The sequence below is a fragment of the Centrocercus urophasianus genome, unplaced genomic scaffold (assembly GCF_019232065.1).
Source record: "Centrocercus urophasianus isolate 14NV4802_14NV808 unplaced genomic scaffold, USGS_Curo_1.0 seq_13, whole genome shotgun sequence".
Classification (NCBI taxonomy): Eukaryota; Metazoa; Chordata; class Aves; order Galliformes; family Phasianidae; genus Centrocercus; species Centrocercus urophasianus.
In genome coordinates this window covers 7,704,718-7,728,166 of record NW_024884475.1, presented here as the reverse complement: position 1 = coordinate 7,728,166, position 23,449 = coordinate 7,704,718, and the positions used below count along the sequence as shown (strand labels likewise).

The 23,449-nt window shown below is 37.8% G+C and overlaps 1 protein-coding gene across 5 annotated transcripts in view; it reads left to right on the top strand.

The window, feature by feature from the left end:
• ZFYVE28 (zinc finger FYVE-type containing 28) overlaps nucleotides 1–23,449 on the top strand; it is a 145,796-nt gene that overhangs the window by 84,802 nt on the left and 37,545 nt on the right. For 4 of the 5 annotated variants that reach the window (XM_042811954.1, XM_042811952.1, XM_042811956.1 and 1 more), the window contains exons 3-8: nucleotides 3,860–3,997; nucleotides 6,566–6,768; nucleotides 8,462–8,551; nucleotides 9,765–9,854; nucleotides 14,207–14,308; nucleotides 20,273–21,634. In XM_042811954.1, the coding sequence (XP_042667888.1) occupies nucleotides 3,860–3,997; nucleotides 6,566–6,768; nucleotides 8,462–8,551; nucleotides 9,765–9,854; nucleotides 14,207–14,308; nucleotides 20,273–21,634 (1,985 nt within the window). Of the gene's footprint in view, nucleotides 1–3,859; nucleotides 3,998–6,565; nucleotides 6,769–8,461; nucleotides 8,552–9,764; nucleotides 9,855–14,206; nucleotides 14,309–20,272; nucleotides 21,635–23,449 lie in introns of those variants that run through there. The other variant, XM_042811957.1, reaches the window with a different exon arrangement.

The following is a 23,449-nucleotide window of genomic DNA, read 5'->3' as shown; positions in this document are numbered from 1 at the left end:
AAAGAAAAGACTAATTTGCTTACAATGCATTGGCTAGTCTGTCTAAGTTGGCTGGCATTCTTCGAAGCAGCTGAGATTTGAAATCATTATAATAGCAAGTGTTTTAAATTTCCTAGTTAGGTTTCTTTGCTTTGGGTGTCATAAGAAGAAAGAATGGAACAGAGGAGGAATCTGATGGAGAACTGTATTTGTCTTCTTCTCCACGTAGCAGGATAAAATAAACACAGTAGAGAGAATTTGTGAAATTATGCATCTTGAAATATCAGAAACAGTTTACTTCATAGAACAGTCTTAACATTACTAAATATAAAAGTTCTAGCAAATATTATTTTTTTTAATCTTCCAGTATCACCAACAGATTAGGAAGGGAAAGGTGCTCATTTCTTTAATTGTGTTTTTCACGTTGCTTTTTGTCCCAATGACCAGCTGCCAATGTGAAGCCAGGTAACTCTTGAAAAAAACCTGCTATTATTTGAAAGTGTGTATTGTATTAAAACCCTTATTACCAATGGTTTAACTTGCTTGTACTATGCAAATAACAAATAAGTTGTATTTTTGATTTTGCTTATTTTTTTCTTTCTTAAACCTATTTTGGAAACATGGCATAAAGGGAGATGTGATGACAGATCTTGGGTGGTGTTTTAGAGCAGAAGCATCTGTCAACTCTAGGAATTCCTGAAGAAATGGAAAAAATATCAAATGCCTTTTTCACAGTAAACAAATGATTTACTGAACTACTGGAATATACCTCTTTGTAAAAATATAGGTATCTTTATTGCATATTACTGCTTTCAGTTACAATATGTGATCTGTGCATTAAGGTACAAAATTTCATAATGTCTGTAATTAGTTTCTGAGATGATTTAGTTGGAAACTCAGGTTTTTTTTTTTTGTTTTTTTTTTTTTTTTTTTTTTTTTTTTCAAATATTAAAAAAAAAAAGAAAAACACACAAATATGAGGCCTGCACTCTGCATAAAGCTGTCTTTGGTGTATCAGGAATTTTATGTAAGAATGTAGTTTATTGTGAAATGGGAGTTCTGTCTGTCCTGTTGCTGTAAAGTAAGGTAGCGTTTGAAATGGAGCATATTAAAGTTAAATGATTATTTAAATAAGCAATCTGGAAAGGCTTTTCAATATGGACCTCACTATCTTCTTATGTGCAGCTTCTTAGAAAACAAGAAATGGGAAACTGTACTTTCTCATATTCAAGTTTGGTGCCAAGTAAAATCAGTTGGAATATCATGTCCTAAACTAAAATTGGATTGGATTATTTAAACTGATACAAATCAGATTCAAATGCAGTTCTTTTCTGAGTTCCCTGCTTTAATATATGTTATTCCATTTTATGCAGCCTTTGTAAAAATTCAGCTGGTAGGGTTGCATTTAATACTGAACTGATGCAGAGATTAAAAGATCTTTGCAAACTTACACCGATACCCTGAAAACAGAAATCTTTCTTTTTTCATTCTGATGTGCCAATTTCTGTTGCTCTGGAGCTAATATGGGAGCTACAGACAAAGCACCTGCACTTGAAATAGATCAGTTGTAACTGATTTAGAATACATCACGAGTGACTTGTGACTTTCTCCAATTTATAAGTTATAATCCTCAGTTCTGCTCTTTGCTCTGTTACTTCGAGAAGTGAAATAAATGGCTTAGGAGCTGATTTCCTTATGTGACCTACATTCAAAATATTTTGGTTTCCCAGCTAGATCTTGCCTGTATAATGATGTGGGGAGAGTACTACCTAGAAGGAATTAAGAAACTGCATTTCTACTGATCCTTTTATCTACATCTGTATTATACAGAACTGAGGAGGAAGAGAAGGGAGGAAGGAAAATAGTGACTTGCCATTAGTCTGCCTTTGTCACCCTGATGCTACCTATTAATTTGCACATAATTCAGTCCAGTTTACCCAGAGGAAGGCAAGTGGTGGCAGGCTGCTACTCCTTCAGCAAGTGGCCAAGAGTGTCAGTGCCAAGCCTGGTGTGGGCATCTTCATGCAATAGCCTGAGCTGAAAGGGGTCCTGTAGAATCACTGAGCCCAACTCCTGTCGCCTTACAGGACCACCTCAAATCCAGACCCTATGCCTGTCAGCACTGACCAGATGCTAAGTAAGCGACTCCAGCAGCTCAGGGCTGCACCCACTGTCCTGGGCAGCCCGTTCCATGCCCACCGCCCTCAGTGCAGACCCTTTCCCTCACTCCCAGCTGCCCTTCCCCTGACACAGCTCCATGCCGTTCCCTCAGCCCTGTCGCTGTCACACAGAGCAGAGCTCAGCGCTGCTCCTCTGCTCCCTGTGAGGAGCTGCAGCTGCCATCAGGCCTCCCCTCAGCTCCTTTGCCCTGGGCTGAACAAACCAAGGGCCCTCAGCTGCTGCTCACGTCTCGCCCTCTAGAGCCTCCTCCATCACTGTCACCCTCCTTTGCATGCTCTTTAGCAGTTTCATGTGTTTAAATAAGCTAGACACATTCATATAAGAGTGCTTCAATAATTGCAGCAACAGATAAAATACCATATACGATTGTGTAATAAATGTTGCCCCTCATAATTGGTTGATTTGTTTATTTTTCGGATAGATACCATTGTGGTTACAGGATTGGTGCTAAGATTATTTTGTGGCAAGAGCACTTCCAGCAGCCTGCACTGGAATTACAGAAAATATAGATGGTTTTTTTTTTTTTTTAATTTTTTTTTTTTAACTTAGGAGTAGGTTTTGTTTTTTCTCACTGGGAAGCGTACAGAAAAGGCAGCTTTATTTAAAATTCCCATCCTCTATTATTTTTTTTTAATGCAGAGAAAGATACAACAGCAAAGAGCATTCTCAAAGCAATTCTGCCTGTTAAACAGTTCTATACATGACAGATTTGTTTTTATTTGTTTGAAAAATATTTTAAGTAGAATGTGAATTCTGTAAATAGAGCAAAAAGCCCCTGACAAACAAAGCATCTTTATAATGAAAGCACTCAGCCTTCTCTGTGCTGTGAGTCTACCTTTATTATGGTAATTAAATTCCTTGCAGTACCCAGAAGGGTTGTGTGAAAATTATCTTCTCAAGTCAATGAATACAGATTATTTTCTACATATCAAGAAGCTGGTTAGAGCACTTTGTTCTTTGTCCTGCTCCAGAGGTGGGTTAGAGCACTTACTAAGCACTTTCTAATTAGTGCTGTGTCCCCACATCCTCCCGGATGGTCTGGAAGGCACAGAGGAGTGCCAGCTTTTGCCCATTGGGGACTGGAGTGGTGAAACCTCCTTGTCTCTATTTCTGGGGCAAACTCAAGTTTACGCAACCCTGACTATCAGAACATAAGTCAATTTCTTACATGGCTCCAGGGCATTCTGTAGGCCATTCTTTTCAGGAAGAATGGAACACATGTCACTGGGGCTGCTGAGATGAAATGAAAGAAATCTTATTTACTTCTACTTCTAGCTGATTTACCAGTATCTTGCAGATAGATAGCTGGAGGTAAGAAGGTCTTTAAGTCATTCCTCCTCATCAGAAGTTCTACTGAAGTATTCAAAGTTAAGTGAAGTGAGTCTGAGTAACTATCAGAAAACTACAAAAAGTCGATTCCTACTCTTCCTTTGTGTGGTCCTGCACAAAGCTGAACTTCATGATTCTTATAGGTCCCTTCCATCTTGGGGATATTCTGTGATTATACAGTTCCTTCCAAGCAACATTCTGCTTTTCTTCACCACGGGGTGCATGTGCATGATGATCTTATCATTACATACTGCATTTTCTACCTTACTTATTTGGAGCCTCACTAATAAATTCACTAAAAATTAGGAAAAAAAAAAAGTTTGGAATTTCTCTGGAACAATTTATAATGTTATCTTGTGTTTTTCTTCAGGATAATGTTTTGAACATCATAAATCAAATCATGGATGAATGCATTCCTCACGAACGAGCCAACCGAGATTTTTGTGTTAAGTTTCCAGAAGAAATACGACATGATAACCTTGCAGGACAGCTTTGGTTTGGAGCAGAAGTAAGTCTCCTGTATTTCTTTTACTTGGGATTAATAGACAAATTTTTGTTGTATAAAGCTTGCAGTTGGAAGTTGGCGACTTCTTTGAAGATGGTCCATCTAGTTTCAAAGTTGTGGAAACAGATCTTTGAGAACTTGCTGTGAATGCACAGTGGAAGAGGATTCTTTCACTGTGGCTTTGGTTATTGAGAACAGATATTTGTAATTCTTTGTTGTCAATATGACCACCTTATAAAAACTGACCTTTTTTGAATTAGCATTTGATTTCTATTCTTTATGAATTTTATCCATAAAAGCCATCTCACATATCATGCTTTTGAGAGCCTTAGAAGCAAAGGGATATAAGGAAATTTTCTCAGGAGAAAAGTTCTGCAAAACTTGAGTGTATGCTGTCATTTTCTTTTAACTCATTAAACATGCAGAACTTTGTTCTGCTGACATTTCTTGCACTTAATGTACTCGTTCTATATGTATGTGGAAAATAAGATGGATTCTGTGCAAAACATTGAATGTTTCCTTCTCTTACCTGGTTTATCTCGAAGACCTACTTTCACAGCATCCTATGGGAGCAGGGGGTTTAATAGTGACTGAGCCACGATTAGATTCATCAAGGGAAGCCTGAAGAATTAAAAAAAAGGATGTGGTCTGTAAGGTGCTTATTCATTAATACTGATATCTGTTGGCTAAAAAAATCACGATGACAGCTTTATGATAAATTTACTCTCTTCAGGTCTGCTAGCCTTGAGGTGACTTTACACGCAGTGCTTTTGTTAAGGTGGAGGGGAAGTAGGCATCTCAGCACAAAACAGCCCCTTATGTTATTTTCAGCTTTGCATCTTTTCTACTGGAAGCAATCCCTCAGCTTTTGCTGTTAACCTCTACCAGTGTCTTCTTTCCTTTTATAGTATATGATCTATATCAGCACATCCTGTCTTCTTGTGCTCAATATATCTCTGTGTGTTCTGTTTCTGAAGATTTCTTTGGCAGTTGTTAATAGTGGGCTCCTTTGGGCTGGGGTTGTCCTGGGTAGAATTTACAAAAGGAATTTGCAGTATCAGTGCTTTATAATCCTGTGCTCAGCAGTGAAAGCAGCAGCTTTTCTTCATCTTAAGATGTGACCTTACCTACATTCAGCCAGATGGCACCCAGCTCAGTTTTAAAATGCTGAGGATATCTGCTATGTTGACTTAGTAGCCTTTCCTTGGTAGTTAGAGAGAATAATATGGGGTAATTGCTTATAAAACCTTTCACTGAGTCACAGAATGGTCCAGATTGGAAAGGACCTCAAGGATCATCAAGCTCCCATCTTCCCCCACTGCAGGCATGGCCACCTTTTATATTGAATCCCTGTGAGTCCCATTATTTTTTTCTCTTCTAAGGGACTAACACACTGGGATTGCAGAAACAAACAGGAAAAATCTCAGTGAAGGTAATAACTTCTCTTTGAGTGCCTGGTGGAAAATGCCTGTGGGAATTGCTGAGAAAGCCGCTATCTTCTAGGAGAAAAAAACTTCCTCCCGAAGCTCATACCTGTAATCTTCCCACTTCAAACTTTCACTGCGGTCTGAGCTCTCCTGTTGGTTTTGGAGATGTACTGCATGCAGTGCTGAAGTTTTACATAGCACTCGTGCCCTGTCAGTGTGGACGCATTCAGTCATCAGACTAAGAGAGCCTATCGGCCCGTTATCTTGCTTTCTTTTGCTTTGGCTTAAAAGAAGAAACAACGCAAGTGGTTGTGAGTACACATAAAGCAGAAATGCAGCTGCTGATTAAGTGCTGGGACTGCACCTCCTCCATCCAGAGCTGAGGAAATGGTCCCTCCACAGAGTGCAGAGGAGAGGAGCAGTGACACAGAGCTGCAGAGGGGAATTTGAAAAGAATAAAATGAGAATTTAGATTAAAACAAACCTCTACATTTTCAGTGAAAGAAAATATTTCTGTTAATACAACTTGGAGAACTTATGTCCATGTTTCTTGTCTTCTAATCTGTCTTCTAACTTATCTGTAAGGGAACAAAGCCAAGAGCAAAGATTATTAAATAACTTATTTCTATTACTGGGGGAAAAAAAAAGTTAATATGTTAATTAATTAATATGTTCAAGTAAAAGTATACGTTCAGTGGCTCTGAGCTAGTCAGAGGAAGGAATCTCTTAAGCAGAATTTATTTCCTTTTTGTAGATTTATTTTACAAATTAAAGCAGTCCAGCCTGAATTTAAGCAGCCATTGATCATATTTCATCTGCATTTGTGTCCCTTTTCTCCAAGTCATCCATGCACACACCAAGGATACGTTCTACTACAGATTTCCTTGTCAGTCAGGGAAGAGCTTTCTGTGGGTTCGTCTGCTGACCTTCCTCTCACTGTTTTATCTCCTTGACTGAGCTGCCCCTGACCTTTTGGGTGAAGTCTTAGGACTCTCGGTGTAACGGTTTTAAATCTTTGAGTTATTTAACAGTTAGCAACAAATGAAGCTAAGCCCTGCCCCTGCCAAAGTATCAAATATCTTCTGCTTTTGTTAACATGAAATTAACTTTATAAAATATTTTCTCTCTCAATGTGTTTTCATAGTGTCTGGCTGCTGGTTCAATTATTATGAATCGGGAAATTGAGAGTATGGCAATGAGACCATTGGCCAAGGATCTGACCCGCAGCCTAGAGGAAGTTAGAAATATCATACGTGACCAGGCCTTGAGAGATTTGAACCTCTACACTGAAAAAATGAAAGATTCACTCAAGCATTTTGATGTCCTTTTTGCTGAATTTGAATTAAGGTAAAGTATCCAAAGTAAATGCATTGAGACCATTTCCCTGTCACTGTTGCTTAGTTTTTGTTTTTTGGAAGCTGCTTATTTTGTTCTGTTTTCTTTTTCTAGAAAAAAAAATCTAATTTTTTTTATCATGGCAGTTGAATTCTTCAGTAATGTGTTATATTGTTATATTTTTCTCTTCCACTGTAGCAATAATAGAAAATTAAATAGCTTTTTTAGCAAATGGCATTTGCTCTCTGCAAGTCAGCTGTAATCTTCCATTTGCATGCTGGCATATGGCATTTGAGGGAGGTTATCCAAAACACAAAAGGAAGCCATAAATCTCTCCCCATAATGTTTTCTTTGTCAGAGAAGAGGTGACAAATAAGAGACATTAAAAAAATATTTATCATAACAAACAGTGTAGAGATTATGAGATTTTGCTCCCTCTCCTGCTAAGGGATAAAAGTGGGATGTACTCTGAATTTAAGAAGGCAAATTGAAATCTGATGAAGGAAATGCTTTTACACATGAGCCATAATTAAAGCCAAGAACATATTGATTTAAAAGCTTGTGAAAGAATTATGGCTTGGAGGTTTATGGCAAAAATAAAAATAATTGCTTCTGGGGTTAGAAAAATAACTACTTACTGGGTTAAAGATCCTATTGACTGAGTCTTGTATTGTGTTGCATGATTTACGCCAGCTTCCTGTATGTCTCCTAGAAGTATGAGGTGCTGGTTTAGTTAGAGACAGCATCCTGGACAAGAATATCAATGGATCTAATATAATACAGCTGTTCCTACCTTTAGCATAACAGTTTTTCTTATAATTGGATACTGTCTTAATCTTTTCTTAGGAATATTTCCCAGAATGTCCTGTTTTCCGTTATAGTTTGTTCTACCTCAGTGTTTGTAAACTCTTTTATTTTACTCATCTATTTTTTTCAGAAAGCTATAAGTATGCTGTTGTATTGGAAAACATTGAAATCGCTGATTGAAAACATTTTCTAAGTGTGACTTTCATGCAGGCACAAGTGACAATGAGTCACTGATTCTGCACAGTTGACCTGTTCAAACCTGTGTGCATACAGCCGTTTTGTTTGTTGTTGTTTTCTGAAGCAACTTTATTTCTTTCTATGTTATGTCTAGTCCTCAAACACTGTTTGGATAATATGACAGCAAACCTCTTCCTTCTACTGGTGTTTCTTGCCTTGTCCATTAGGGCTTCTGCATGTAATCCCACATAGAAGTGAGACCAACTTTTTAAGTCTCCTAAATTGTGTCTGTGTTGACTAAATGAATTTCGCTAATAGAATTTCAACTGAAACCTTTCAGATAAAGTATGTATTTTAGTGTTTTTTTTTTCTCTGTGTGAAATGCAGCGTCAACTCTTCTATCATCAAGATGTGGTAATAAAGATCTTTGTAGGACACGTCTCCCTGTGCCATGGAGAATGAAGTTCCAATTGTGTGATGTGTAATTACACGTATAAATTAATCCTGAGATCTACTACCTCCATTTGCAATAAGTAAATCAGCTGCATTTCATAAAGCTTCTTACTCTGTACAGTTTTTGTAGTGAGTGCTCTGAAATATGAAGTGGCTTAGGAAATGTTACATTTCTGTGATGATTTGGCCTAGGTTTGTTTTTATTTACAGTCTGAATTGGTAAATCATATAAAAAAGTTGTACACTGACTATTTCGTAATCTTTGCAGTTACGTGTCAGCTATGGTACCTGTGAAGTCTCCAAAAGAATATTATGTACAGCAGGAGGTAATCGTACTTTTTTGTGAAACTGTGGAAAGGTAAGCAATTCAATTAATTCCTGGTTTTTCATTTCAATGCCTCGGAGCATTGAAGCATTCAGCTTTCAATCTGAACTTTTCTAGAAATACTTTACCAGTAGCCTTTAAGAAGCATCATAAAAGTATCGGCTATATGCTTTCTTAGCAAGTATCCAACTACAGACTTTAAGAAGTATTATGCAGGCTTGCCAGGTTCAAGTGTTTTCTTTTGGTCATAAAAGAAAAGGCAATAATCTTGTGATATTGTTGGTGTGGCTAGTTGTAGCTGTGTGAACAAAGAGTTAGCATTTAAATGGGCTTAATCTGTTTAAGACATCAGCAGTTAATGATAATTCAGTCAAGAATATGTGCAACAAGTATAAATATAAATACCATATATTTGCCCATTCAAAGAAAAATCCTGGCTTGTCTTTTGCAGCTTTGGATAACCTGGCAGTGGACTGTGGGAAAGAATGTGGAAGTTATAGTTAGCCACATATCAAATAAGTCCATCTAGTGCTAGTACCAAGCAAGCTGTGGTCATTTGGGAATAAAAGTATTGATAAAGAAGAAGAAAAAGCTGTTAATTCTGTTCTGCTCAGGAACAACTCTGTCAGCTGGAGCAATGTGCCATTTGGGTGTCATCTTTCACAGTTACGTAGACAAATTTAGGAAACTTATAAAGCAATTAAGAAACTATGAAGAAACTAGAAACTTGAAACTAGAAACCTTGTCAAGTTGAAAAGCCTTAAAAAATTAAAAATAGGGATTCAGATCTAAAAGGGTCTTAAGATATTTGAAAAGAGTTATTAGGGAATGATGAGGGGTTCTGATAACTGTTTGCTTATTTAACTTTTAGTTACGTTTGTAAGCTTAGTGTGTTTTGACCTAAAAGATCTTAGCAAATTTTAATTCAAATGAAAATAAATACTTAATGTTATTTTAGAAACATTTTGCTTGTAAGCCCAAAATCACCAGTATTTTCCAGTAGCAAGTGAAAACGGTAATGAAAAAGTGAATAAGAAGGGAAAGTGGCGTAAAAATTATTTTGGTTTTGAATGATCTTAAACGCTTTTAATGTTGAAATATTTTTTTTCTTATATTAATTTTTACAGTGGAGACTGCAACAGTCATTTGGGCTTACCTCACAACATTATTTTCAGATTTTTTTCTTGTTGAAATGGTTTCTGTGTGAGTCTAATCTCTTGCTAAATCAATTTATTCTTCTGCTTAGAGCCTTAAGGCTTGGATACCTCACTCAAGATATGATTGATGACTATGAACCAGCTTTAATGTTTACTATTCCAAGACTAGCCATTGTATGGTAAGTAATTCTGTTAACTATTTTTCTTCACTTCCATTCACTTACAAAATGATTTAAGATTTAGAAAACTTGGCTCAGAATTTTGACAAATTTTCTTTCACCTGAGTTTTCTTGCATTTTCTTACAGAAAAAAGAGAATGTTTAATTAAGAAGAGTCATTGCCAGTTTATTGTAGAAGGTCAAGAGCAAAAAGAAAGAGAAGAAGAGGTGGGCTATAGAAAGCAGGGCACTAGAACTACTGGTTGGTCTTCCTCCAGAAAAGAAAATAGTAATTGGGTGATGAATCAAGAACATCAGTAAATAGAATGTCATGTTGTCACAAAAAAATCTTTTTGAAAGCAGATATTCTGTCACACAAAAATTAAGTAGCTTGTTCTGAAAAGCAAACATATTTATCAGTAATTGTGTGTTTTTCTTAGTTAGTCAAGATCTGATAGAAATTCTCATAACAAGCTGAATACATTGTGACCAGTGAGTCCATTTAAATCTCTTGCAAGGAAAGTATTAATAAGTATAAACTATTGTATGATTTTGTACCCTGTATCATAGAATCATAGAATGGCCTGGGTTGAAAAGGACCACAGTGCTCATCCAGTTCCAACCCCCTGCTATGTGCAGGGTCACCAACCAGCAGCCCAGGCTGCCCAGAGCCACATCCAGCCTGGCCTTGAATGCCTGCAGGGATGGGGCATCCACAGCCTCCTTGGGCAACCTGTTCCAGTGCATCACCACCCTTTGTGTTAAGAACATCCTCCTAATATCTGACCTAAACCTCCCCTGTCTCATTCCCCCTTGTCCTATCACTGTCCACCCTCATGAACAGCCGTTCCCCCTTCCGTTTATAAGCTCCCTTCAAGTACTGGAAGGCCACAATGAGGTCTCCTGGAGCCTTCTCTTCTCCAAGCTAAACAAGCCCAGTTCCCTCAGTCTTTCTTCATAGGAGAGGTGCTCCAGCCCTGTGATCATCTTAGTGGCCCTCCTCTGGACCTGGTCCAACTGTACTGTCTGTTCCAACAACTGAATTAAAACAGTTTTTTTGCTTCTCACAGTTTTTTCAAGATTGATCAGGTCAAGTGCGTTTTGTTCCTGATTTAATAAGACAGCATTTTCTCTGGAGTAAAGCCAGCATATTTTAAATATTTTACCACTGGGAATGTTTTAAAGTTAGCTAATAAAAGTAGTATAGGAGTAGTATAGTGGTAGTAGGGAAATAAAATGCCTCAAATCTTGAGTGCAGTATTCTTCTGGAAATCCCTGTGGCCCATTGTTTCTCTTAAATGGGTTATTCTTTGTAAGTGATGTTCTAATGAAAATAACAGTAATAATCTGGTTACCAAAAGATAGCATGAACGTGAGAATGCAATCTGAAGCTCTTGGAGGACACAAAGAAGAACACAATTGCTCGGTGGAAAACCAAAGACTCTCTGGAAAACATGCATTGCCAATCCCAAGCTACAAAGAAGGATAGAGAGAGAGAAAATATATCAATTTAACTGTTCCCGAGTATCTGGTGACTTGAAAATAAATCACTGCCATGCGAAGTTATGCAGCAAAATTACAGCATCCTTATGGTGCTGTCTCAAAAAAAAAAAAAACTGCAAGCCTTTTATTTGGACTGTGAAAGGAGAAGCCTTTGAGTAGCATCTGTCTCTGATTTCACACTGCTGTGTTGTTGGTGTTATATAATCGATGTAGTTTGCATCTAGGGCAAGGAGAAATGCTGGCTTCCTTTGATCCTCTACTAGCAAGGCTTTTCTTTAAGGAATCATTTTCAGAGTGGTTTTCCCTTAAGATTTCTTTTCAGACATTGGCTTGCTGTACACATTGTATGTTGCATTGTGTGTTAACAGGTGTCAATGAATTTTGAATTTAGGAAATAGTTAGGAAATACTAAGATAGACTTTTTTTTGCAATTTTAATTTTGTTCCACAGTACAGCTAGTTTCAAGCTTTGATTCAGAACTCTTTCAGAGATATCAAATAGAGACCTTTTCACAATCATTCTTTGTAGTGCTGTAGCCCTTTTTCTTATATTCTCATATAGCCTCTATTTCTTATGTTTTCTTATTCTTAGAATCAAGATCTAAAGAAAGTGAACCTAGAAACTAGAGAAAGAATGATGTTCTGTCTGCTTGAAGTTCAGCAGAAGCAGTCTCTAGCTTCTACGCAGAGAGAAGGGAAGATCAGACAGAACATTACTACATGAGTCAGTGATAACTGTCTTGCTTTGTCAGTCTTCTTGTTGAAGCTCGTAAAGCTTAAAATAAAAACAAAAAAGTATGTATCCTTGGTAACAGGATAATTTGTCTTAAGACGTGCACACACAAACACAAAAACTTGCAAAAGAAGCAAATTGCTTCTTGCTCCACTTCTTCCCCCTCCCTGCTCCTGCCCTCAGAACACCAGCCCCCAGAGCAAGGTTAATCAAGTTCATTAGTCAGATTTCTTGAACTTTCTGTTGCCTTGAGAATTCTGAATTTTTCAATGGCCATCTTCCAACCTGATGGGAGACTACAGTAGTATCCTGGTACCTGGGTATGAGCCAGACTCTAGGTTTGTAAATAGAAGATGAAGAGCAGTATTTCCCAGATGGTCTTTAAAAAAAAAAAAATTAAAAATACTTCAGTGGGTTTTGTATTACTTGTGACAGCAACATTGCTGCTCTATTTTAGAAAGCTTTAGGTGGCTGTGCAAGGTGCTTGCTAGTGAACAGGTGAGCAGAAGACACCAAGACCTGAAAGGATTGGAAAGTTGGGCAGGAGGAACCTGATGATATTTAACAAGAGCAAGTGTAAAGTCTTGCACCTGGGGAAGAATAACTTCATGCATCAGTACAGGTTAGGGGATGACCTGCTGGAGAGGAGCCCTATGGAGAAGGACTTGGGGGTCCTGTTGGACAACAGGTTAACCATGAGCCACCATTGTGCCTTGGTGGCCAAGAAGGCCAATGGTATCATGGGATGCATTAAAAAGAGTGCGGCCAGCAGGTTGAGGGAGGTTATGCTCCCACCCTACTCTGCCCTGGTGAGGCCACATTTAGACTACTGTATCCAGTTCTGGACTCCCCAGTTCAGGAAAGGCAGGGATCTCCTGGAAGGAATCCAGAGGAGAGCCACAAAGATGATTAAGGTCCTGAAACATCTCCTGTATGAAGAAAGGCTGAGTAACCTGGATCTGTTCAGCCAAGGGAAAAGAAGACTGAGAGGAGGTCTGATAAATGTTTATAAATGTCTAAAGGGAGGTGGGAGACAAATGGATGAGGTCAGGCTCTTCTTGGTGGTGTGTAGCAATAGGACAAGGAGTAGCAGCCTAAAACCTGAGCACAGGAAGCTCTGTATCAACATGTGGAGGAAATTCTTTTCAGTGAGGGTGACAGAGCACTGTAACAGGTTGTCCAAAGAGATTGTGGATTCTCCTTCTATGGAGATACTCAAGACCTGGCTGGATGCCTACCTGTGCAACCTATTGTAGGATACCTGCTTTAGCAGGGATTTGAACTTGTTGATCTGTTGAAATCCCTTCCAGTTCTTACGATTCAGTGATTCTGTGATATGCAATCTAGAGAGTGAGAACAGAACCCATTTGCCTTTGAGAAATAAAAGTTGTTTTTGCAATGGGCAGAGGATTAAATAGCTATAAGAAACATGCATGATGTTGGTGGGATCCACTCTCTCAGCCAATATGGCAGATGGGTTTTGTCACCACTAGTGTAGTGTTTTCTATCACAACTAGTTAGGTATTTTCAGTGAAGTACATGCATTTGTTTGGGATCATGAACTGACCTTTTCCCAGGGAAATTTTATAAGTACAGAGTTCATTTAAAAGCATGGGATTATCAAAATGTGTTCTATGCAACTTAATGTGTGGCTTTTCTACTTCCTGTTACTATACTGCCAGGTTATACTTAGAGGCAGAAAAACAGGAGGTCATTTTTATTACCTAGAAATGATTTAGACTTGAAAGAAAAAGCTATTAGTAATTAGTAATCACTCTCAAGCCAGTGATCCTTCCCCAACTTACCTAGTAATAATCAATTTCTTGGTTTATTCATTTATTTTTATTTTGTTCACCTGCAGCAGTGAATTAAAATTAAGTTATTTCTCTTCTGCTTTCGTTACTCTTTCTCCCATGCTGTAGGAGCATGGGATGGAGGGAAGGAGAACTTTCTCCTGCTGCTTTGAGTAACATTTAATTCTAATAGAGGTGAATAAGACAAGATAGCAGTATGAAAATTCATTAACTTGAGTATAGTTCTAGTATTTATGTGCGGTTTCATTTCTGATTCCTCAACCAGAAGTTGCTCTGTGTGATTAAATTTTCATTTTTGTCTATTCATGCACGTCTGAACTGCAGTGGCCTTGTAGTCTACTCCGAGGGACCATTAAACTTGGACCACAAGCCAGAAGATATGTCTGAGCTTTTCAGACCCTTTCACACACTGTTAAGAAAAATAAGGCAAGTAATAAACAATGGTTAGAACTGCTTCTTTTCTGCACTGAAAATCAGATAGTAAAATAGTGTGCGTAAATGCTTGTGGAAGTGTTTGTTTGCTAAGTGAACACTAAGATACATGCTCCTCTCATCTGCCTTGTGTGTCCATGAAATATCTAACTTGTTTTTCAGCTACCAGGAATTTTCTGAACATTTAATCTCCTTGCTGCTTTCCTTTCTCTGAATATCATTTTACTACATTTCACTTTTTCCCTGTGGTAGTTTGATGCCTGAAATATTAAAGTTGCAGTTTATTTTGGGAGATCCTGTCTCTAATTAGCATCAATGTTTCTGTTTAACTAGGCTTATTATATTTTCTTGATACGTTATGATGCAATACTCAGGTCATTCTTAATCTAATAGAAGTGAGTATAAATTTTCGTATTTTGGATCTGTTTTTACAGGATGTTGCACTTTGTATGTACCTCTTTTCACAGTGTTCCAGTCTTGGTAAATATTGGAGAAGTGTTTTTTCAAGCATAAAGGGTATTAAAATAGTTTTTCCTTAGTTGAGGTGTTTTAAAAGATTGATGTGCTCCTTTGGAGAAATCAAGCTTTCCTTATGTTTTTTATATTTGCACTTACGGTGTTTTTCTGGAAGTTTTAAAAAATAAGTAAATTTTTAAGCAGCCTGTGAAACAGCATGTTCTCTCAATCCACAGACCCTATTATTTTCTTATCATTCAGATTTGTATACCAACTGCGAATTTTATTTCTATAGTTCTTGAGTTACTGTGGCAGTTTTTCTTTCCTGTGTCGAACTTTCACTTCTATGTCTCCTTTTTTTGTCTGTCATGATACTGGTTTGATGGAAAAAGAGTTTTCATGGAGACTGCATTTATTTAGATCAATTCCTAGTGAGGAGCCTATTTCTGCAGTTAGGTTTTATAAATATCCAGATCACTGGTTGGCTAAAGCCAGAAATATTTAAAAACGAATACACTTCACAAAATCCATACTTTGTGCTTAGTCCTTACAGTGAAGAAAATGAAAATCAGTGAAGTCAGCTTATTGCTTAGTCCATTTAATTTTCAGTTACTCTGGACTTAATTCATGGGTTGAAAAGACATGAGTAATGTCCTTGTCTGTTCAATATCTATAAATTTCATTACACACTTTCAAAAATGAAAACACTCAGGTTCATTTTCGAAAAAGGAATTCTGATATTCTAAAATGTATGTATATAATTTATTATTTCGAATGAGCATTAAGAAATGTTATTTTGGTGTTCTTGCAGACACTTAGCAAAGTGTGTCTAGTGAGATAGTATTTATCAGGACATTGTGAAAAAATTAGGCAAGCTAAGGTACAGTATGAAATTTTTCCTCAGAGGCAGTCTGTGGTTTGAAGAAATCAAACATAGAATCACATAGATTCTTAGAGTGGCTTCAGTTGAAAGAGACCTCAAAAATCATTTTGTTCCAATTTCCCTACTGTCAGGGGGAGCTGTCAAAGAACTCTTCCAAAATAAGTTGATTACTTGAAAGAATTGGGCTTTGAAAAAGTCATTATTAATACTTTTGAGTGAAAAATACATTGTATGAAAATAAAGAAGGATGTGATACAAATAAGAGGGTTGTTCATTTAGAATTATAGAATGGCTTGGTTGGAAGACACCTCAAGAGTCATCAAGTTCCAAACCCCCCTGCTGCAGATAGGGTTGCCAACCTATCAAGCACTAGGTCAAATTGCCCAAGGCCTTAAATGCCTCCAGGGATATGGGGTACCTACAACCTCCCTGGGCAGCCTATTCCAGCACCTCACCACTCTCTCAGTAAAAATTTCCCCAGCATCCGATCTAAATTTCCCCACCTTTAGTTTAAAACCATTCCCCCTTGTCCTATGATTATCTGCCCTTGAAAAAGTTGATTTCCCTCATGTTTATAAACTCCCTTTATATATTGGAGGGATGCAGTGAGATCTCCCTGCAGCCTTCTCTTTTCCAGGCTGAACAGGCACAGTTCCTTTGGCCTGTTAATGGGATAGGTACTTCAAGCCCTCTGATCATCTTCAGGCCCTCTTCTGAACCCTCTCCAAAAGCTCCACGTCTTTGCTCTCTTGGGGCTCCAGACCTGGACACAGTACTCCAGATGAAGCCTCACAAGAGCTGAGTAGAGGGAGACAATCACCTCCCTCAACCTGCTGGTCACCCTTCTTCTGGTGGAACCTAGGATACCACTGACCTTCTGGGCTGTAAGCACAAGAATAATGAAATATAGACAGTTTAGGCACTTTTAAAATAGGTCTTTTTTTTCTGTTACTACAGATTTTTTTAACTCATTAACTTGCAATCCTTGCCCGCTGGCAGTGCTCACAGAACCCTACAAAGGAAGATGGAATGAGATATTTCAACATACTTCCAGCAAAAAGGGAGCATTATTTTCCAGAGTCTTTCTCTAGTCTCCATCAACAATAATGAAGACATGAAAAATAATTCTAGTAGTCTTCTGCAAAATATTTTTATTTTACATCGCCGTTGTCTGGTGTTTGAATATAGAACATCTTACTGCAGAATATGGTGACAGCCCAACAAATTTCTACATGTAGTTCAGTGTGCTCTAAGCTTTAGCCAAATAAATATTTTCACTCCAATATATCCAAATGTACAGCTGATAACTTCTAAGTCGTATTATCCAAAAACAAGCCTGTTGTTAAAGGCAGGAAGCATTATGTTTACATACCAGTCAATAGCTGTTTGTCTGAGGCATTTTTTTGTGGCTGTCAGCATTGAAAATAGTAGAGATTGTTACCTGTAGAGACCCTCTCAGCAAAAGTATTAAGGGTTTTTGTTTAGGTCTGGTGAAGCTGAACAGCATATGGCCAGTTTGAATATTGTCATGTGTGCAAGGTCCTTGTGTTGATTTTGATTTTAGACATAAAACATCAGCATTGTATTTTATCTATCTACCAGAGCATATGTAGTAGGGTTACTATGTTTGATATTTGAACCGTTTCTGCCAAACTACTTAAATCATCCTTACAAGTACACCAAGCATACAGTCTGGTATATACCTATTATATTTAATTTAGGTGCCTATGACTGAACATTCTTGAGAGAAAATATTACCTATGCTGTGTGTGCATTCGTGGCTGCTAGGTGGCGATTTTTTGAGGTTAGCAAATCAGGGATTTTGCAGTACTCCTTATCTCTACCCTCTTTTCCGAGCCCCCTGCCTGCCTGGTGCTTGGTTCTGGACTTCTTACAGCTGATGGCAGGGTCCCTGTGGATTGCAGTGGTGTGCAGTCAAGCAGACTGAAGATTAAATGGTGCAGAATCAGGGGACCTTACCATTCTACATGCATGGAAATCTTTCCACATGCACTGGAAATCAAATGTAGTATACCTGCTGTCAGTGTGTTAAAGAATACAAGGGGACAGGTTGTGAAACTCGCACACATTAACTCAGGGAAAATATGTTAGTTTTACCAAGATGGCTGTGTTCAAAATTTGGAGCTGATTTCAAGACTTTTATAGTAAGAGAGCACTATGATGTTTGTTATTTATCGGCATCAGTTTCTCAGTGGTGCTGCATTGGAGCCGATCTGCTGGTGCTGCTGTGCTGAGCCTGCCTTGCTGCAGCAGAAGCAGGAGGACACAAGCTGCATTTCCATACCTACATCTTGTCTTCCAGTGGCAACCCATAAACGGAGAGCTGTTTGTGCTCTGTTCAGAATATGGACTGAGTCATAGGCTGGCAATAGTAACAATGATGCTGCTTTCTGAAAACAGCGTGAAGTGCCAGTCAGAAGGAGGAGCAGAGTCCATGAATAAGGCAGATGTATGAGATCCTTGCACCTGGGTTGGGTGGCCCTGTCCTCTGCTCAGCTGGCTGTCCTTGAGTGGACATACGGCCTCAATCTTTGTACAAGTAATTTCTGCATCCTGGATATTGGCAGTAAAACACATTTATTGTTTTTGCAGTACGTAGAGTAGATGTTACTACTGGCTTGTAATAGCCACAGTACGTTTTAAGACCTTGTCTCATGGCTGAAGCCACTGTAAGAAAAATGTTCCTTGTATTTTCAAGGTTAGATTGCTTTGCTGTGATACCATGAGGTGAAACCCAACATGCACTTTTCTTAATTTGCTGTTTTCTAAAGCCTCAGTGAAAAGCAAGTGCACCAGAGCTGTCAGGATAGACTGCAGAAGCCCTCATTACATGTGTCTTGTGAGTAACGAGAGCAGAGGGAGAATTCTTTTTTTCATATGAGCACAGTACTTGCCTGGATCTACTGGTGAGTTACAGATGCTTCAACAGAAAGGAAATGAACCACGGAAGTAGGTTCAGTTTAATTAAACTTTATGCTTTGACAATGGTATCTGCCATTTAATTCTAAACTTCCAGTAGTGAGATTTACAATTTATTTTTGTGTTGTGGTTAACATTAATTCTGTTCCCAATAGAAGATGTTTTAAATGTGTAGGCATTTTAAACATGCCTTGTTCCTAATGTTGGCAATGAATCTTTCTTATTTACTATACACTGTATAACTTCTCATTTACAGTATAGTGACAGTTGTTAATCAAAAGTTTGTCATGTTGCAAGGAAACCTGTATTTAAATTAACACACATACACAGTGAGTGTAGGTAGGTTTTTTTATGCAGTAAACTTAAGGCAATTGTCAGATTCTGTTTTCCTGAGGACAAATGATGTCTGTTCATAGTAACATTTCTGATGTTGTAATTCAAAAGTTGAGCAGATTTCACATGAATTTAAAGTAGGAATGATTTCCCTACTAAAATAACAGACTACAACATATAGTCAGACTGGTTGCATACAGCATTGTAGGCAGCACGGGATCCAGCTCAAAATCCTCAAAGCCAACATGAATGTCAGCTGATTTGCTTAATTTTTGAGTCAAGCTTTATTTACTTATCCTTTAACTGCAAATTCTCAAATTTTGAGGTGCTACTGACAGAAACGAAGAGTTCAATGCTCAGTGAAGTTGGCCATTTGACTAGCATGCAATAAGTATGTATTTCCAGGATTTGCAGATATTTTTGTCTTTACTAGGAGTATGTGAAACATTTAATAAATAGATCTGAGCAGTCAGGCTTTCTGCGTCTCTAGAAGGGAAGCTGAACAACTCTGAGTGACCGGACTGCTGTTGGCAGGGCACTTTTATGTGCAGCTTCTAATTTAGAAGCACAGTATAAGTCGAATTCAGATCTAAAAATGTGTACTACGTTGTTTTGAAGTTTTAAAGTTATAAGGCATTTAAACATAAGTCTCAACACTTTTTCAGGAGCTTGTAGTCCAAAACTTCATAATAATGGGGTTGCTTTATGTCTCCAGAAAACAGTTTAGTAAATGCTTTTAGGCCTGCCTGATTCTTAAGATCATGCAAAAGTGTAGGTCCCTGATACTTTGTTCCATGTAGAAAGGAGACCCAATTTCCAGTCTTTATTTCACTGAATAGGCTTCTAGGATATCAGCGTTGTGTAAGTGATATTAATACTTTTAATGAGCTTTTTTTATCTGATGGTGTAAGGGTGTGGATCTTCTACTGTATTCTGTCATGGAATAATTTTCAGGGTCTAATAAAAAGGATGGCAAATTTATTTATTGATCAAATTTGCAAATTAAAAATTACCAAGTACGTCTAATTTGAGCAATGTTTTCACTCTAAGTAGTTGGCGAGAAGATCTATTTTACTTTGATTTATGTTTTGGGGCTTCTTTGCAAGGATATAAATAATTTGGTACCCTGCATTTGCTTGAGTATTCTCAAATTGAGGCCCCAGCAGTCCCACGTGTTCTAAACATGAATGCAAAATGCTTCATGAGTTAAGCAGTTGAAAGCATTCTGTGCTCCCAAGTTCACTTTCTGGATTTCTGTACTGACAGTAAAAGCTTTTTTAAATTGTGTAATGTCAGTGCCTCCTGTGATTGTAAAAGCAATGTCACATGTATTTCTTTATTTTTAGGGATCTACTTCAGACATTAACTGAGGATGAACTGCACACACTGGAGCGTAACCTGTGCATCTCTCAAGATGTGGATTTTCCTGTCAGAACAGATCCTGAAGTACCCTCTGTCATTACACCAGGCATAACTGCAACTTTGCCAGCAAAGGAGCTCTCAGCAAAAGCTGAGAACACAGAGGCTGAGCTGGCTTGTTCAATGCAGTATGATGAACAGGAGCTGGAACAGCTGAATAGGATGGTACACAGAGTTGGAGATGAAATGTCTTCTCTGCTTTCCCCTCCAAGCATCTGTCAGTCTCCAGCTCACAGACCTAGCCTAAGAAATAGTTCCAGTGCAGAAGCTTCACCAACAAGACACCATCTTGACAATTTAACTGATGAAGAGGACAGAGTGTTTTTTATGGATGACCTAGATGGAGCAGGAGAGGCTCTTGCTGGGTTGGATTCAGTAAGTGATACTTTTGCTTGGGTGAATAACCCTTGTCACAATTCAGAACAGAACCTGCAATATAGAGACGCTCTACTGTATGAGAACGGTCAGCAAACAGAGGAAACTTTGCTTTTAAAAGACGCAGAAAGTGATGTCAGCAATAATAACAATATTGAAGACAGCAAACAGATGTCTGGCATCTCAGTTCAAAATTCATGCAGCTGTTTAGAAGGTCCGGATTCACAGTTATACCTCAATGGTTGGGATGCTTATGCTGATGATGCAGAAATGGCAGAAAGGATAGCTCACAGGACAGGGGGAATGAAAATATCTGCTACTGTGATATTCAATCCTAAATCTCCCTCTAGCTCAGAATCCCCAGTAACACCCGAAGCAGCTATTAATTGTGTTCCTGGATCTGCTAATCCATTAGCAAATGAGGAGGAGGATGAATCTCATAAACTCAGTATAGCTGCCACAAACTGTCTAATTAATTCCTGTGTGTGTTGTGGCAGCTGTGAAGACAGCAGGGAGGAGAGTGTGGAAGGTTTAAAGACTAAACATTCTGCAGGAGGTGTTGTAAATGCTTCGTACACATTAGTGAAGTCTAAGGAAATGGACCATGTAGATAGCCTGGACAATTCAGTCCCTGCACAGGAAGCGTTAAAACCTGAAACGTCTGCTTTATTAGCAGAAAGAGACTTTGGCAGAGAAGAGCAAAATCTGCCCATCTCCTCTAAGTGCCTGGCACATTCCTCAGGTTCACAGGTAGGAGCAGAAAATGACTCTCAAGGAGAAGCAGAAAGCACTTCAAGTCAGCAGAAAAGGTGGGAGAAGAGAAAACAACTGTGTGAGAGAAAAGTGGAGAATAATGAAGATGCTGGTAGTGAAAGGACAGCCAAGGAAGATACAAAGTCAAGATCTAGTTCAAGGTAAGACCAACTTGATGGTTTGGTAGTAAGACTTGCATATAAATAAATCCTTCTCTCCTTGTTCTTTACTGATCTGTGTGTAATTATTGATTTGGAATAAATTTGTGTTGAAGGATTAAGTTTTTTTATACATAATTTTACTGCAAGTAACTTTTTGCTAGTTTTCATCAGCTTTTTTTTAGAAAACTAATGGAGAACAGCTGAGTTTGAAACCAAGTCGATTAATTTTCCCATTTTAATGTAACAAAAGATGTATTGCCATTGTATATTACCTGGCTGACTATATTTATTGCATTCTGCTGTTTTGCAGAAAAAAAGTGTCTAGCAGATACTAAAAAGTTAAATTCTGCATCACTGCAGGGGATTAAATTGTGATTTAAATACATCCCAATTCTTAACTTCATTTAAGAAAACAGGGCTTATCTAATCAAGTTGCCTGTGGGCATGAGTGGATTTGTGAATACATGTCTTGAAGGAACTTAACAGAATGCAGACACAGCTTTTAAACTTTATTATACATTTTAACCCAAACCGGTAGAAGAGTAGAGGTCATAGATTAATGTTTGACACATTTTGTTAAGTTAAGAAACTTTGTAACACTGAGAGACTATAATGTCTGTGAAAGGAAAAGCTATGCTTCAATTCGAGTTTAATTGGATGTTGGGATCTTACATACGTTTGCAGAAAGCCAAACTTTTTTTTTTGCTGTTTTGTATTTTTATACTTATTTTTTCTTCCTCTTTAGAGAATAACTTGTTTTTTAATGAATAATATTCTCAGTATCCCCAAAGCATTAATATCACAAAGCAGAGGGAAGAAATTAAATAACTTATTGTTGTCTTCCTTATTTCTGTGATCATTTTCTTTCTTTATGCCTTGCTTTGTCAGTAGTGAAGAGGATGTGTGGTGCAGGATTTCTCTCTTATTGTACGTGTACAGAGTTCAAGACAGCTTGAACCATGAAGCATTTCCACAGTATAAAAGCTGCAGAAATAATTATTTAATAATGTTCCAAGTGAATTGTGAAATATTTTGCTAGCTGTGGAAATGGAATTAAGAGTTCTTTGGGCCAGAGTTGATTCTTCTTACAGGTACAATACAACTTAGCATGCTTAAAACTCAACTTTTGAAATGAAAACATTATTTTCCTCATTATTCTAAATGGTTGTGATATTAGGCTTTGCAAGTATGATCACAAATAGTGCCTCATAACTGAAATACTGTGTGGTTTTTATTTTAAGAAGTAATTCAGAAATCCCTTTGACATTTAATGATTTTACGGCACTTCAAGTGGAATACTGTTGTATGCTTAATTACAGTGTCCTGATAAATTATGAATCTATCACACAGCTCAATTTGTCTAATATTTCTTTTTCCTTGGGTAGGATATTAAGTGGAATTTGTGAGGGCAATTCTGTAAAATGTAATAAAAATATCTATCAGTGTCTTTCTAGCCTACAGTGAGTTTGTGTATGCAACAACTTCTTTTCCAAGTCCTCCTGCAGTCCACGCCCTTTGGGACTTTGTAGACCTCAGTCATGCTTCACTGATATGATTTGTCTTTGTGATTGGGGAAATCACAGCCTACTTGATCATTCTTTGTATTGAAGTTGTCCCATAACTGTAATCGTTCTTTTTGTCTTTCTCTAAACCTTTTTCTATTACACTGTTTCCTTTTAGAGATAAGGGAATCAGAACTACACTTAGTCAAGATATGGGCAAACTGTGGATTTTTGCAGTGACCTCATCATTTTCTAAGGTTTTTCCAGTGATTCCTAATATTTGACTTTGGATTTTTTTGGCTTATTGCTGAGT